General features: G+C 31.7%; 1 protein-coding gene across 1 annotated transcript in view; it reads right to left on the bottom strand.

The window, feature by feature from the left end:
- The window catches only part of LOC127915547 (endonuclease domain-containing 1 protein-like), a 31,208-nt gene extending 13,088 nt beyond the window's left edge, over nt 1-18,120 (bottom strand). The window contains exon 1 of the mRNA XM_052495720.1: nt 17,518-18,120. Within this exon, the coding sequence (XP_052351680.1) occupies nt 17,518-17,844 (327 nt within the window). The 5' untranslated portion in view covers nt 17,845-18,120. The remainder of the gene's footprint in view (nt 1-17,517) is intronic.
- Nucleotides 18,121-19,675: the final 1,555 nt, after the last annotated feature.

A 19,675-nucleotide genomic window follows, 5' to 3' on the forward strand; every position in this document is an offset into this window, starting at 1 on the left:
TACAACTCTGTAACAAGTTTATACATTACAACTCTCTGTAAGTTCAGACATTACAACTCTGTAACAAGTTTAGACATTACAACTCTGTAACAAGTTAACAGACATTACAACTCTGTAACAAGTTTAGACATTACAACTCTGTAACAAGTTTAGACATTACAACTCTGTAACAAGTTCAGACATTACAACTCTGTAACAAGTTCATACATTACAACTCTGTAACAGGTTCAGACATTTACAACTCTGTAACAGTTTAGACATTACAACTCTGTAACAAGTTTAGACATTACAACTCTGTAACAAGTTCAGACATTACAACTCTGTAACAAGTTCAGACATTACAACTCTGTAACAAGTTTAGACATTACAACTCTGTAACAAGTTCAGACATTACAACTCTGTAACAAGTTCAGACATTACAACTCTGTAACAAGTTTATACATTACAACTCTGTAACAAGTTCAGACATTAAAACTCTGTAACAAGTTCAGACATTACAACTCTGTAACAAGTTTCAGACATTACAACTCATTAACAAGTTTAGACATTACAACTCTGTAACAAGTTTATACATTGCAACTCTGTAACAAGTTCAGACATTACAACTCTATAACAAGTTCAGACATTACAACTCTTAACAAGTTTAGACATTACAACTCTGTAACAAGTTTAGACATTACAACTCTGTAACAAGTTTGAACATTACAACTCTGTAACAGTTTAGACATTACAACTCTGTAACAAGTTTATACATTAAAACTCTGTAACAAGTTTATACATTACAACTCTGTAAGTTCCAGACATTTACAACTCTGCTTAACAAGTTCAGACATTACAACTCTGTAACAAGTTTAGACATTACAACTCTGTAACAAGTTTATACATTACAGCTCTGTAACAAGTTTAGACATTACAACTCAGTAACAAGTTTAGACATTACAACTCTGTAACAAGTTCCAGACATTACAACTCTGTAACAAGTTTATACATTACAACTCTGTAACAAGTTCAGACATTACAACTCTGTAACAAGTTCAGACAATACAACTCTGTAACAAGTTTAGACATTACAACTCTACAACTCTGTAACAAGTTTATACATTACAACTCTGTAACAAGTTTATTACATTACAACTCATCTGTAACAAGTTCAGACATTACAACTCTGTAACAAGTTTAGACATTACAACTCTGTAACAAGTTCAGACATTACAACTCTGTAACAAGTTCAGACATTACAACTCTGTAACAAGTTTAGTTTATACATTACAACTCTAACAATATCACAAGTTCTATACATTACAACTCTTAACAAGTAACAATTTTATTACATTACATTAACAATATCACAAGTTCACTCTGTAACAAGTTCAGACATTATAACTCTGTAACAAGTTTAGACATTACAACTCTGTAACAAGTTCAGACATTACAACTCTGTAACAAAGTTTAGACATTACAACTCTGTAACAAGTTCAGACATTACAACTCTGTAACAAGTTTAGACATTACAACTCTGTAACAAGTTCAGACATTACAACTCTGTAACAAGTTTAGACATTACAACTCTGTAACAAGTTCAGACATTACAACTCTGTAACAAGTTTCAGACATTACAACTCTGTAACAAGTTCAGACATTACAACTCTGTAACAAGTTTATACATTACAACTCTGTAACAAGTTCAGACATTAAAACTCTGTAACAAGTTCAGACATTAAAACTCTGTAACAAGTTTATACATTACAACTCTGTAACAAGTTTAGACATTACAACTCTGTAACAAGTTCAGACATTACAACTCTGTAACAAGTTCAGACATTACAACTCTGTAACAAGTTTAGACATTACAACTCTGTAACAAGTTCAGACATTTACAACTCTGTAACAAGTTCAGACATTACAACTCATTAACAAGTTCCAGACATTACAACTCTGTAACAAGTTCAGACATTACAACTCTGTAACAAGTTCAGACATTTACAACTCTGTAACAAGTTCAGACATTACAACTCTGTAACAAGTTTATACATTACAACTCTGTAACAAGTTTAGACATTACAACTCTGTAACAAGTTTAGACATTACAACTCTGTAACAAGTTTAGACATTACAACTCTGTAACAAGTTTAGACATTACAACTCTGTAACAAGTTCAGACATTACAACTCTGTAACAAGTTCAGACATTACAACTCTGTAACAAGTTTAGACATTACAACTCTGTAACAAGTTCAGACATTACAACTCTGTAACAAGTTTAGACATTACAACTCTGTAACAAGTTCAGACATTACAACTCTGTAACAAGTTTTAGACATTACAACTCTGTAACAAGTTTAGACATTACAACTCTGTAACAACAAGTTCAGACATTACAACTCTGTAACAAGTTTAGACATTACAACTCTGTAACAAGTTCCGGTTTATACATTTACAACTCTGTAACAAGTTCCAGACATTACAACTCTGTAACAAGTTTAGACATTACAACTCTGTAACAAGTTTAGACATTACAACTCTGTAACAAGTTTATACATTACAACTCTAACAATATCTGTTCAGACATTACAACTCTGTAACAAGTTTAGACATTTATACATTACAACTCTGTAACAAGTTCAGACATTAAAACTCTGTAACAAGTTTAGACAGTAACAAGTTACAACTCTGTAACAAGTTCAGACATTACAACTCTGTAACAAGTTTTACAACTCTGTAACAAGTTTAGACATTACAACTCTGTAACAAGTTTAGACATTACAACTCTGTAACATTAGACATTACTCTGTAACAAGTTTGACATTACAACTCTGTAACAAGTTCAGACATTACAACTCTGTAACAAGTTTAGACATTACAACTCTGTAACAAGTTCAGACATTACAACTCTGTAACAAGTTCAGACATTACAACTCTGTAACAAGTTTAGACATTACAACTCTGTAACAAGTTTAGACATTACAACTCTGTAACAAGTTCAGACATTACAACTCTGTAACAAGTTCAGACATTACAACTCTGTAACAAGTTTAGACATTACAACTCTGTAACAAGTTCAGACATTACAACTCATGTAACAAGTTCAGACATTACAACTCTGTAACAAGTTTATACATTACAACTCTGTAACAATATCACAACAAGTTCAGACATTACAACTCTGTAACAAGTTCAGTAACATTAGACATTACAACTCTGTAACAAGTTTAGACATTACAACTCTGTAACAAGTTCAGACATTACAACTCTGTAACAAGTTTATACATTACAACTCTGTAACAAGTTCAGACATTACAACTCTGTAACAAGTTTAGACATTACAACTCTGTAACAAGTTCAGACATTACAACTCTGTTTAGACATTACAACTCTGTTTCAGACATTACAACTCTGTAACAAGTTTAGACATTACAACTCTGTAACAAGTTTAGACATTACAACTCTGTAACAAGTTTAGACATTACAACTCTGTAACAAGTTTAGACATTACATTACAACTCTGTAACAAGTTCAGACATTACAACTCTGTAACAAGTTTAGACATTACAACTCTGTAACAAGTTTATACATTACAACTCTGTAACAAGTTCAGACATTACAACTCTGTAACAAGTTTAGACATTACAACTCTGTAACAAGTTCAGACATTACAACTCTGTAACAAGTTCAGACATTACAACTCTGTAACAAGTTTAGACATTACAACTCTGTAACAAGTTCAGACATTACAACTCTGTAACAAGTTCCAGACATTACAACTCTGTAACAAGTTTAGACATTACAACTCTGTAACAAGTGTAACAACTCTGTAACAAGTTCAGACATTACAACTCTGTAACAAGTTCCAGACATTACAACTCTGTAACAAGTTCAGACATTTACAACTCTGTAACAAGTTCAGACATTACAGTTTACATTACAACTCTGTAACAAGTTTATACATTACAACTCTGTAACAAGTTCAGACATTACAACTCTGTAACAAGTTCAGACATTACAACTCTGTAACAAGTTTATACATTACAACTCTGTAACAAGTTTATACATTACAAGTTGTAACAGACATTACAACTCTGTAACAAGTTTAGACATTACAAACTCTGTAACAAGTTCAGACATTACAACTCTGTAACAAGTTCAGACATTACAACTCTGTAACAAGTTCAGACATTACAACTCTGTAACAAGTTTAGACATTACAACTCTGTAACAAGTTCAGACATTACAACTCTGTAACAAGTTTAGACATTACAACTCTGTAACAAGTTCAGACATTACAACTCTGTAACAAGTTTAGACATTACAACTCTGTAACAAGTTCAGACATTACAACTCTGTAACAAGTTCAGACATTACAACTCTTCAGACATTACAACTCTGTAACATTAGTTTAGACATTACAACTCTGTAACAAGTTTAGACATTACAACTCTGTAACAAGTTCAGACATTACAACTCTGTAACAAGTTCAGACATTACAACTCTGTAACAAGTTTAGACATTACAACTCTGTAACAAGTTCAGACATTACAACTCTGTAACAAGTTCAGACATTACAACTCTGTAACAAGTTTAGACATTACAACTCTGTAACAAGTTCAGACATTACAACTCTGTAACAAGTTCAGACATTTACAACAACTCTGTAACAAGTTCAGACATTACAACTCTGTAACAAGTTCAGACATTACAACTCTGTAACAAGTTCAGACATTACAACTCTGTAACAAGTTCAGACATTACAACTCTGTAACAAGTTCAGACATTACAACTCTGTAACAAGTTCAGACATTACAACTCTGTAACAAGTTCAGACATTACAACTCTGTAACAAGTTTAGACATTACAACTCTGTAACAGACATTACAACTCTGTAACAAGTTCAGACATTACAACTCTGTAACAAGTTCAGACATTACAACTCTGTAACAAGTTTAGACATTACAACTCTGTAACAAGTTTAGACATTACAACTCTGTAACAAGTTTAGACATTACAACTCTGTAACAAGTTTAGACATTACAACTCTGTTCAGACATTACAACTCATTAACAAGTTTTAGAACATTACAACTCTGTAACAAGTTCAGACATTACAACTCTGTAACAAGTTTAGACATTACAACTCTGTAACAAGTTCAGACATTACAACTCTGTAACAAGTTCAGACATTACAACTCTGTTTAACATTACAACTCTGTAACAAGTTCAGACATTCTGTAACACAACTCTGTAACAAGTTCAGACATTACAACTCTGTAACAAGTTCAGACATTACAACTCTGTAACAAGTTCATTACAACTCTGTGACATTACAACTCTGTTTCAGACATTACAACTCTGTAACAAGTTCAGACATTACAACTCTGTAACAAGTTCAGACATTACAACTCTGTAACAAGTTCAGACATTACAACTCTGTAACAAGTTTATACATTACAACTCTGTAACAAGTTCAGACATTACAACTCTGTAACAAGTTCAGACATTACAACTCTGTAACAAGTTCAGACATTACAACTCTGTAACAAGTTCAGACATTACAACTCTGTAACAAGTTTAGACATTACAACTCTGTAACAAGTTTAGACATTACAACTCTGTAACAAGTTCAGACATTACAACTCTGTAACAAGTTTAGACATTACAACTCTGTAACAAGTTTTAGACATTACAGACATTACAACTCTGTAACAAGTTCAGACATTACAACTCTGTAACAAGTTTAGACATTACAACTCTGTAACAAGTTCAGACATTACAACTCTGTAACAAGTTTAGACATTACAACTCTGTAACAAGTTCAGACATTACAACTCTGTAACAAGTTTAGACATTACAAACTCTGTAACAAGTTTAGACATTACAACTCTGTAACAAGTTTAGACATTTGTGTAACAAGTTCAGACATTACAACTCTGTAACAAGTTCAGACATTACAACTCTGTAACAAGTTTAGACATTACAACTCTGTAACAAGTTCAGACATTACAACATTACTCTGTAACAAGTTCAGACATTAAACTCTGTAACAAGTTCCAGACATTACAACTCTGTAACAAGTTCAGACATTACAACTCTGTAACAAGTTACATTACAACTCTGTAACAAGTTCAGACATTACAACTCTGTAACAAGTTCAGACATTACAACTCTGTAACAAGTTTAGACATTACAACTCTGTAACAAGTTCAGACATTACAACTCTGTAACAGACATTACAACTCTGTAACAAGTTCAGACATTACAACTCTGTAACAAGTTCTGTAACAAGTTCAGACATTACAACTCTGTAACAAGTTCAGACATTACAACTCTGTAACAAGTTTATACATTACAACTCTGTAACAAGTTTACATTACAACTCTGTAACAAGTTCAGACATTACAACTCTGTAACAAGTTCAGACATTACAACTCTGTAACAAGTTTAGACATTACAACTCTGTAACAAGTTTAGACATTACAACTCTGTAACAAGTTTTAGAACAAGTTTATTACAACTCTGTAACAAGTTCAGACATTACAACTCTGTAACAAGTTCAGACATTACAACTCTGTAACAAGTTTATACAGACATTAGACATTACAACTCTGTAACAAGTTTAGACATTACAACTCTGTAACATTACAACTCTGTAACAAGTTCAGACATTACAACTCTGTAACAAGTTCAGACATTACAACTCTGTAACAAGTTTAGACATTACAACTCTGTAACAAGTTCAGACATTACAACTCTGTAACAAGTTTAACAAGTTTACATTACAACTCTGTAACAAGTTCAGACATTACAACTCTGTAACAAGTTTAGACATTACAACTCTGTAACAAGTTTAGACATTACAACTCTGTAACAAGTTTACAACTCTGTAACAAGTTTAGACATTACAACTCTGTAACAAGTTCAGACATTACAACTCATTAACAAGTTCAGACATTACAACTCTGTAACAAGTTTAGACATTACAACTCTGTAACAAGTTCAGACATTACAACTCATTAACAAGTTCAGACATTACAACTCTGTAACAAGTTTAGACATTACAACTCTAACAAGTTTAGACACAAGTTCAGACATTACAACTCTGTAACAAGTTTAGACATTAAAACTCTGTAACAAGTTCAGACATTACAACTCTGTAACAAGTTTAGACATTACAACTCTGTAACAAGTTCAGACATTACAACTCTGTAACAACAAGTTTAGACATTACAACTCTGTAACAAGTTCAGACATTACAACTCTGTAACAAGTTCAGACATTACAACTCTGTAACAAGAGACATTACAACTCTGTAACAACTCTGTTCAGAACAAGTTCAGACATTACAACTCTGTAACAAGTTTAGACATTACAACTCTGTAACAAGTTTAACAAGTTCAGACATTACAACTCTGTAACAAGTTCAGACATTACAACTCTGTAACAAGTTTAGACATTACAACTCTGTAACAAGTTTAACAAGTTCCACATTACAACTCTGTAACAAGTTCAGACATTACAACTCATTAACAAGTTCAGACATTAAGTTCAACTCATGTAACAAGTTCAGACATTACAACTCTGTAACAAGTTTAGACATTACAACTCTGTAACAAGTTCAGACATTACAACTCTGTAACAAGTTCAGACATTACAACTCTGTAACAAGTTTAGACATTACAACTCTGTAACAAGTTCAGTTACAACTCTGTAACAAGACATTACAACTCTGTAACAAGTTCAGACATTACAACTCTGTAACAAGTTTATACATTACAACTCTGTAACAAGTTTTAGACATTACAACTCTGTAAACAAGTTCAGACATTAAGCAACTCTGTAACAAAGTTCAGACAGACATTACAACAACTCTGTAACAAGTTCAGACATTACAACTCTGTAACAAGTTTTAGACATTACAACTCTGTAACAAGTTTGACATTACAACTCTGACATTACACAACTCTGTAACAAGTTTAGACATTACAACTCTGTAACAAGTTCAGACATTACAACTCTGTAACAAGTTTAGACATTACAACTCTGTAACAAGTTTAGACATTACAACTCTGTAACAAGTTCAGACATTACAACTCTGTAACAAGTTCAGACATTACAACTCTGTAACAAGTTCAGACATTACAACTCTGTAACAAGTTTAGACATTACAACTCTGTAACAAGTTTAGACATTATAACTCTGTAACAAGTTCAGACATTACAACTCTGTAACAAGTTTAGACATTACAACTCTGTAACAAGTTCAGACATTACAACTCTGTAACAAGTTTAGACATTACAACTCTGTAACAAGTTCAGACATTACAACTCTGTAACAAGTTCAGACATTACAACTCTGTAACAAGTTTATACATTACAACTCTGTAACAAGTTTAGACATTACAACTCTGTAACAAGTTCCAGACATTACAACTCATTAACAAGTTTAGACATTACAACTCTGTAACAAGTTCAGACATTACAACTCTGTAACAAGTTCAGACATTACAACTCTGCAACAAGTTTAGACATTACAACTCTGTAACAAGTTTAGACATTACAACTCTGTAACAAGTTCAGACATTACAACTCATTAACAAGTTTAGACATTACAACTCTGTAACAAGTTCAGACATTACAACTCTGTAACAAGTTCCAACAAACTCTGTAACAATGTTCAGACATTACAACTCTGTAACAAGTTCAGACATTACAACTCTAACAAGTTTAGACATTAGTAACAAGTTCAGACATTACAACTCTGTAACAAGTTCAGACATTACAACTCTGTAACAAGTTTAACATTAGTTTTAGACATTACAACTCTGTAACAAGTTCAGACATTACAACTCTGTAACAAGTTCAGACATTACAACTCTTCCAGACATTACAACTCTGTAACAAGTTCAGACATTACAACTCTGTAACAAGTTCAGACATTACAACTCTGTAACAAGTTCAGACATTACAACTCTGTAACAAGTTCAGACATTACAACTCTGTAACAAGTTTAGACATTACAACTCTGTAACAAGTTAGACATTACAACTCTGTAACAAGTTTAGACATTACAACTCTGTAACAAGTTTAGACATTACAACTCTGTAACAAGTTTAGACATTACAACTCTGTAACAAGTCTTAGACATTACAACAAAAAGTTCCAGACATTACAACTCTGTAACAAGTTCCAGACATTACAACTCTGTAACAAGTTTGACATTACAACTCTGTAACAAGTTCAGACATTACAACTCTGTAACAAGTTCAGACATTACAACTCTGTAAATATCAAGTTTAGACATTACAACCTGTATACAAGTCTGTAACAAGTTCAGACATTATAACTCTGTAACAAGTTTGACATTACAACTCTGTAACAAGTTCAGACATTACAACTCTGTAACAAGTTTAGACATTACAACTCTGTAACAAGTTCAGACATTACAACTCTGTAACAAGTTTAGACATTACAACTCTGTAACAAGTTCAGACATTACAACTCTGTAACAAGTTCAGACATTACAACTCTGTAACAAGTTTAGACATTACAACTCTGTAACAAGTTCAGACATTACAACTCTGTAACAAGTTCAGACATTACAACTCTGTAACAAGTTTAGACATTACAACTCTGTAACAAGTTCAGACATTACAACTCTGTAACAAGTTTAACAAGTTTACAACTCTGTAAAGTTCAGACATTACAACTCTGTAACAAGTTCAGACATTACAACTCTAACAAGTTCAGACATTACAACTCTGTAACAAGTTCAGACATTACAACTCTGTAACAAGTTCAGACATTACAACTCATTAACAAGTTTAGACATTACAACTCTGTAACAAGTTCAGACATTACAACTCTGCAACAAGTTTAGACATTACAACTCTGTAACAAGTTCAGACATTACAACATTACAACTCTGTAACAAGTTTAGACTTACAACTCTGTAACAAGTTCAGACATTACAACTCTGTAACAAGTTTAGACATTACAACTCTGTAACAAGTTTAGACATTACAACTCTGTAACAAGTTCAGACATTACAACTCTGTAACAAGTTTAGACATTACAACTCTGTAACAAGTTTTAGACATTACAACTCTGTAACAAGTTCAGACATTACAACTCTGTAACAAGTTTAGACATTACAACTCTGTAAATAAGTTCAGACATTACAACTCTGTAACAAGTTCAGACATTACAACTCTGTAACAAGTTCAGACATTACAACTCTGTAACAAGTTCAGACATTACAACTCTGTAACAAGTTCAGACATTACAACTCTGTAACAAGTTTAGACATTACAACTCTGTAACAAGTTTAGACATTACAACTCTGTAACAAGTTTATACATTACAACTCTGTAACAAGTTCAGACATTACAACTCTGTAGACATTACAACTCTGTAACAAGTTTAGACATTACAACTCTGTAACAAGTTTAGACATTACAACTCTTAACAAGTTCAGACATTACAACTCTGTAAATTTCAGACATTACAACTCTGTAACAAGTTCAGACATTACAACTCTGTAACAAGTTTAGACATTACTCTGTAACAAGTTCAGACATTACAACTCTGTAACAAGTTCAGACATTACAACTCTGTAACAAGTTTAGACATTACAACTCTGTAAATAAGTTCAGACATTACAACTCTGTTTAGACATTACAACTCTGTAACAAGTTCAGACATTACAACTCTGTAACAAGTTTAGACATTACAACTCTGTAACAAGTTTAGACATTACAACTCTGTAACAAGTTCAGACATTACAACTCTGTAACAAGTTTAGACATTACAACTCTGTAACAAGTTTAGACATTACAACTCTGTAAACAAGTTCAGACATTACAACTCTGTAACAAGTTTAGACATTACAACTCTGTAACAAGTTCAGACATTACAACTCTTAACAAGTTCAGACATTACAACTCTGTAACAAGTTTACATTACAACTCTGTAACAAGTTTAGACATTACAACTCTGTAACAAGTTCAGACATTACAACTCTGTAACAAGTTCAGACATTACAACTCTGTAACAAGTTCAGACATTACAACTCTGTAACAAGTTTAGACATTTAGACATTACAACTCTGTAACAAGTTTAGACATTACAACTCTGTAACAAGTTCAGACATTACAACTCTGTAACAAGTTCAGACATTACAACTCTGTAACAAGTTCAGACATTACTCTTACAACTCTGTAACAAGTTTAGACATTACAACTCTGTAACAAGTTTAGACATTACAACTCTGTAACAGACAACTCTGTAACAAGTTCAGACATTACAACTCTGTAACAAGTCTAGACAACAACTCTGTAACAAGTTTAGACATTACAACTCTGTAACAAGTTCAGACATTACAACTCTGTAACAAGTTCAGACATTACAACTCTGTAACAAGTTCAGACATTACAACTCTGTAACAAGTTTTATACATTACAACTCTGTAACAAGTTTATACATTACAACTCTGTAACAAGTTCAGACATTACAACTCTGTAACAAGTTCAGACATTACAAGTCTGTAACAAGTTTATACATTACAACTCTGTAACAAGTTTATACATTACAACTCTGTAACAAGTTTATACATTACAACTCAGTAACAAGTTCAGACATTACAACTCTGTAACAAGTTCAGACATTACAACTCTGTAACAAGTTTATACATTACAACTCTGTAACAAGTTCAGACATTACAACTCTGTAACAAGTTTATACAATACAACTCTGTAACAAGTTCAGACATTACAACTCTGTAACAAGTTTAGACATTACAACTCTGTAACAAGTTTATACAAGTTTATAACAATATCTGTAACAAGTTCAGACATTACAACTCTGTACAACTCTGTAACAAGTTTATACATTACAACTCTGTAACAAGTTCAGACATTACAACTCTGTAACAAGTTTAGACATTACAACTCTGTTCAAGTTCAGACATTACAACTCTGTAACAAGTTTATACATTACAACTCTGTAACAAGTCTATACATTACAACTCTGTAACAATTTCAGACATTACAACTCTGTAACAAGTTCAGACATTACAACTCTGTAACAAGTTTAGACATTACAACTCTGTAACAAGTTCATACATCACAACTCTGTAACAAGTTTAGTAACATTAGACATTACAACTCTGTAACAAGTATAGACATTACAACTCTGTAACAAGTTTATACATTACAACTCTGTAACAAGTTTATACATTACAACTCTGTAACAAGTTCAGACATTACAACTCTGTAACAAGTTCAGACATTACAACTCTGTAACAAGTTCAGACATTACAACTCTGTAACAAGTTCAGACATTACAACTCTGTAACAAGTTTAGACATTACAACTCTGTAACAAGTTCAGACATTATACAACTCTGTAACAAGTTTATACATTAAAAACTCTGTAACAAGTTTATACATTACAACTCTGTAACAAGTTTAGACATTACAACTCTGTAACAAGTTCAGACATTACAACTCTAACAAGTTTAGACATTACAACTCTGTAACAAGTTTAGACATTACAACTCTGTAACAAGTTCAGACATTACAACTCTGTAACAAGTTTAGACATTACAACTCAGTAACAAGTTCAGACATTCCAACTCTGTAACAAGTTCAGACATTACAACTCTGTAACAAGTTCAGACATTACAACTCTGTAACAAGTTCAGACATTACAACTCTGTAACAAGTTTATACATTACAACTCTGTAACAAGTTTATACATTACAACTCTGTAACAAGTTCAGACATTACAACTCTGTAACAAGTTCAGACATTCTGTAACAAGTTTAGACATTACAACTCTGTAACAAGTTTAGACATTACAACTTCTTACAACTCTGTAACAAGTTCCAACAACTCTTAACAAGTTCACAAGTTCAGAACAAGTTCAGACAACTCTGTAACAAGTTCATTACAGACATTTACAACTCTGTAACAGAGTTCAGACATTACAACTCTGTAACAAGTTCAGACATTACAACTCTGTAACAAGTTCAGACATTACAACTCTGTAACAAGTTTTACAACTCTGTAACAAGTTACATTACACTCTGTAACAAGTTCAGACATTAAATTACAACTCTGTAACAAGTTTAGACATTACAACTCTGTAACAAGTTCAGACATTACAACTCTGTAACAAGTTCAGACATTACAACTCTGTAACAAGTTTTATACATTACAACTCTGTAACAAGTTCAGACATTACAACTCTGTAACAAGTTTAGACATTACAACTCTGTAACAAGTTCAGACATTACAACTCTGTAACAAGTTCAGACATTACAACTCTGTAACAAGTTTATCTGTACATTACAACTCTTTATAACAAGTTTAGACATTAAAACTCTGTAACAAGTTTAGACATTACAACTCTGTAACAAGTTCAGACATTACAACTCTGTATTAACAAGTTTAGACATTACAACTCTGTAACAAGTTTAGACATTACAACTCTGTAACAAGTTCAGACATTACAACTCTGTAACAAGTTCAGACATTACAACTCATTAACAAGTTTAGACATTACAACTCTGTAACAAGTTTAGACATTACAACTCTGTAACAAGTTCAGACATTACAACTCTGTAACAAGTTCAGACATTACAACTCTGTAACAAGTTTATACATTAAAACTCTGTAACAAGTTTATACATTACAACTCTGTAACAAGTTCTCAGACATTACAACTCTGTAACAAGTTCAGACATTACAAGTCTGTAACAAGTTTATAAGTTTATACATTACAACTCTGTAACAAGTTTATACATTACAACTCTGTAACAAGTTTATACATTACAACTCAGTAACAAGTTCAGACATTTTACAACTCTGTAACAAGTTCAGACATTACAACTCTGTAACAAGTTTAGACATTACAAGCTCTGTCTGTAACAAGTTTATACATTACAACTCTGTAACAAGTTCAGACATTACAACTCTGTAACAAGTTTAGACATTACAACTCTGTAACAAGTTCAGACATTACAACTCTGTAACAAGTTGTACAACTAGACATTACAACTCTGTAACAAGTTTATACAATACAACTCTGTAACAAGTTCAGACATTACAACTCTGTAACAAGTTTATACATTACAACTCTGTAACAAGTTCAGACATTACAACTCTGTAACAAGTTTAGACATTACAACTCTGTAACAAGTTTATACATTACAACTCTAACAAGTTCAACAAGTTTTAGACATTACAACTCTGTAACAAGTTTAGACATTACAACTCTGTAACAAGTTTATACATTACAACTCTGTAACAAGTTCAGACATTACAACTCTGTAACAAGTTTAGACATTACAACTCTGTAACAAGTTCAGACATTACTCTGTAACAAGTTCAGACATTACAACTCTGTAACAAGTTTAACTACATTAAAACTCTGTAACAAGTTTAGACATTACAACTCTGTAACAAGTTCAGACATTACAACTCTGTAACAAGTTTATACATTAAAACTCTGTAACAAGTCTATACATTACAACTCTGTAACAATTTCAGACATTACAACTCTGTAACAAGTTCAGTAACAAGTTCAGACATTACAACTCTGTAACAAGTTTAGACATTACAACTCTGTAACAAGTTCATACATCACAACTCTGTAACAAGTTTAGACATTACAACTCTGTAACAAGTTTAGACATTACAACTCTGTAACAAGTTTATACATTACAACTCTGTAACAAGTTTATACATTACAACTCTGTAACAAGTTCAGACATTACAACTCTGTAACAAGTTCAGACATTACAACTCTGTAACAAGTTCAGTTCCAGACATTACAACTCTGTAACAAGTTCAGACATTACAACTCTGTAACAAGTTTAGACATTACAACTCTGTAACAAGTTCAGACATTATAACAAGTTTAACTCAACTGTAACAAGTTTATACATTACAACTCTGTAACAAGTTTTACAACTCTGTACATTACAACTCTGTAACAAGTTTTACAACTCTGTAACAAGTTAGACATTACAACTCTGTAACAAGTTTATACATTACAACTCTGTAACAAGTTTAGACATTACAACTCTGTAACAAGTTTATACATTACAACTCTGTAACAAGTTTATACATTACAACTCAGTAACAAGTTCAGACATTACCAACTCAACTCTGTAACAAGTTCAGACATTAAAACTCTGTAACAAGTTTAGACATTACAACTCTGTAACAAGTTCAGACATTACAACTCTGTAACAAGTTTAGACATTACAACTCTGTAACAAGTTTATACATTACAACTCTGTAACAAGTTTATACATTACAACTCTGTAACAAGTTTACATTACACTCTGTATTTCAGACATTTACAACTCAAGTAACAAGTTCAAGTTTACATTACAACTCTGTAACAAGTTCAGACATTACAACTCTGTAACAAGTTCAGACATTACAACTCTGTAACAAGTTTATACATTACAACTCTGTAACAAGTTTAGACATTACAACTCTGTAACAAGTTCAGACATTACATTAAAACATTACAACTCTGTAACAAGTTTATACATTACAACTTCAGACATTACAACTGTAACAAGTTTAGACATTACAACTCTGTAACAAGTTTATACATTACAACTCTGTAACAAGTTCAGACATTACAACTCTGTAACAAGTTCAGACATTACAACTCTGTAACAAGTTTAGACATTACAACTCTGTAAACTCTGTAAGTTCAGACATTACAACTCTGTAACAAGTTCAGACATTACAACTCTGTAACAAGTTCAGACATTCAACTCTGTAACAAGTTTAGACATTACAACTCTGTAACAAGTTCAGACATTACAACTCTGTAACAAGTTCAGACATTACAACTCTGTAACAAGTTCAGACATTACAACTCTGTAACAAGTTCAGACATTACAACTCTGTAACAAGTTTATACATTAAAACTCTGTAACAAGTTCAGACATTACAACTCTGTAACAAGTTCAGACATTACAACTCTGTAACAAGTTTATACATTACAACTCTGTAACAAGTTCAGACATTACAACTCTGTAACAAGTTCAGACATTACAACTCTGTAACAAGTTTATACATTACAACTCTGTAACAAGTTCAGACATTACAACTCTGTAACAAGTTTAACATTACAACTCTGTAACAAGTTTATACATTACTCTGTAACAAGTAACATTAGTTCAGACATTACAACTCTGTAACAAGTTCAGACATTACAACTCTGTAACAAGTTCAGACATTACAAGTAACAAGTTCAGACATTACAACTCTGTAACAAGTTCAGACATTACAACTCTGTAACAAGTTTAGACATTACAACTCTGTAACAAGTTTATACATTACTCTGTAACAAGTTTATACATTACAACTCTGTAACAAGTTCAGACATTACAACTCTGTAACAAGTTCAGACATTACAACTCTGTAACAAGTTTAGACATTACAAGTCTGTAACAAGTTCAGACATTACAACTCTGTAACAAGTTTATACATTACAACTCTGTAACAAGTTCAGACATTACAACTCTGTAACAAGTTCAGACATTACAACTCTGTAACAAGTTCAGACATTACAAGTCTGTAACAAGTTCAGACATTACAACTCTGTAACAAGTTTATACATTACAACTCTGTAACAAGTTTAGACATTACAACTCTGTAACAAGTTCAGACATTACAACTCTGTAACAAGTTCAGACATTACAACTCTGTAACAAGTTCAGAGTTCAGTAACATTACATTACAACTCTGTAACAAGTTTATACATTACAACTCTGTAACAAGTTCAGACATTACAACTCTGTAACAAGTTCAGACATTACAACTCTGTAACAAGTTTATACATTACAACTCTGTAACAAGTTCAGACATTACAACTCTGTAACAAGTTCAGACATTACAAGTCTGTAACAAGTTCAGACATTACAACTCTGTAACAAGTTTATACATTACAACTCTGTAACAAGTTCAGACATTACAACTCTGTAACAAGTTCAGACATTACAACTCTGTAACAAGTTCAGACATTACAACTCTGTAACAAGTTCAGACATTACAACTCTGACATTAACTCTGTAAGTTCAGACATTACAACTCTGTAACAAGTTCAGACATTACAACTCTGTAACAAGTTCAGACATTACAACTCTGTAACAGAGTTTCAGACATTACAACTCTGTAACAAGTTCAGACATTACAACTCTGTAACAAGTTCAGACATTACAACTCTGTAACAAGTTTATACTCTGTATTACAACTCTGTAACAAGTTCAGACATTACAACTCTGTAACAAGTTCAGACATTACAACTCTGTAACAAGTTCAGACATTACAACTCTGTAACACGTTTATACATTACAACTCTGTCACAAGTTTAGACATTACAACTCTGTAACAAGTTTAGACATTAAGTCATTAACAAGTTCACAATTTAACGATCTAGACTTAAGTTAAAGTGGATGCAACACATTCAATACACATGTTGAATGAATAGAGATTAGAACTACCTGAGGCTCTATCATCCAGGACTGACTTGGTCTACCCGATATATTACCAGTGAAGGTGTAGGCTGAGAACACAGGGATCCTGTTGGTCGTGTCGTAGAGAGTTGCAAACCTGTAGGTGTTTTTGAACAACTGGCAGATCGGCTTGTAGCGGTTCTGGTTCTGGACCGTCCCACCAACCAAAATACCTGGGAGATTTGGAGTTGTCCCCTCCAGGAAGAACTTCTGGCACTGTGGAACATCACTGAACTTAACCACTACATGAGAGAGAGAAGGAGGAAGGAGAGAGAGGAGGAGGAGAGTAGAGAGATGATTCAATACCCCCATCATCACCTGAAGACTGGACACCACAGAGACAAAGATGAAGTTACAGAGACCAGTTGGTAGACTGGAGAGTGTTGAGCTGAGTCAGGACAGACTGTTTTAAATAGTTATTAGAGACCAGTTGGTAGACTGGAGAGTGTTGAGCTGAGTCAGGACAGACTGATTTAAATAGTTATTACAGAGACCAGTTGGTAGACTGGAGAGTGTTGAGCTGAGTCAGGACAGACTGTTTTAAATAGTTATTAGAGACCAGTTGGTAGGCTGGAGACTGCTGAGCTGAGTCAGGACAGACTGATTTAAATAGGTTTTCAGAGACTCCTCCTTCAGATGTCAAGACAGAAAGGGTTGATTTGCATAAACTCCTCTGTTCGTTTCAATGGAAACTGCTGTAACAAATAACATGTGTCTCACCTACTGTAGTATAAGAACCCAAAACTTAATCACACAAGATTATAGTTCTGGGTTAATGAGATGAACTGCTCTAAATAGTGACTGCATCCACACTTTGGTTCTGGTAGAAAAACGTTTTAGGATAAAAACATGACTTTACTCAGCATAGAGTCTGTCAGAAGATACACATCACACTATTACAACAGTGGGACTGTTCTGGAATTACGGTTGCTGAGTTCACATTCATTAATATAACTATATATTATATCTATTGTATATCTATTGTTATAACTATATATTATATCTATTGTATATCTATTGTTATAACTATATATTATATCTATTGTATATCTATTGTTATAACTATATATTATATCTATTGTATATCTATAGTTATAACTATATATTATATCTATTGTATATCTATTGTTATAACTATATATTATATCTATTGTATATCTATAGTTATAACTATATCTATTGTATATCTATTGTATATCTATTGTATATCTATTGTATATCTATTGTTATAACTATATATTATATCTATTGTATATCTATAGTTATAACTATATCTATTGTATATCTATTGTATATCTATTGTTATGACTATATCTATTGTATATCTATTGTATATCTATTGTTATGACTATATCTATTGTTATAACTATATCTATTGTATATCTATAGTTATAACTATATCTATTGTATATCTATAGTTATAACTATATCTATTGTATATCTATAGTTATAACTATATCTATTGTATATCTACTGTTATAACTATATCTATTGTATATCTATAGTTATAACTATATCTATTGTATATCTATTGTTATGACTACATCTATTGTATATCTATAGTTATAACTATATCTATTGTATATCTACTGTTATAACTATATCTATTGTATATCTATAGTTATAACTATATCTATTGTATATCTATAGTTATAACTATATCTATTGTATATCTATTGTTATAACTATATCTATTGTATATCTATTGTTATAACTATATCTATTGTATATCTATAGTTATAACTATATCTATTGTATATCTATTGTATATCTATTGTATATCTATTGTTATGACTATATCTATTGTATATCTATTGTTATAACTATATCTATTGTATATCTATAGTTATAACTATATCTATTGTATATCTATTGTTATGACTATATATTATATCTATTGTATATCTATTGTTATAACTATATCTATTGTATATCTATAGTTATAACTATATCTATTGTATATCTATTGTTATGACTATATCTATTGTATATCTATTGTTATAACTATATCTATTGTATATCTATTGTTATAACTATATATTATATCTATTGTATATCTATTGTTATAACTATATCTATTGTATATCTATAGTTATAACTATATCTATTGTATATCTATTGTTATGACTATATATTATATCTATTG

Source organism: Oncorhynchus keta, chromosome 35 (genome assembly GCF_023373465.1).
Source record: "Oncorhynchus keta strain PuntledgeMale-10-30-2019 chromosome 35, Oket_V2, whole genome shotgun sequence".
NCBI classification, from domain to species: Eukaryota; Metazoa; Chordata; class Actinopteri; order Salmoniformes; family Salmonidae; genus Oncorhynchus; species Oncorhynchus keta.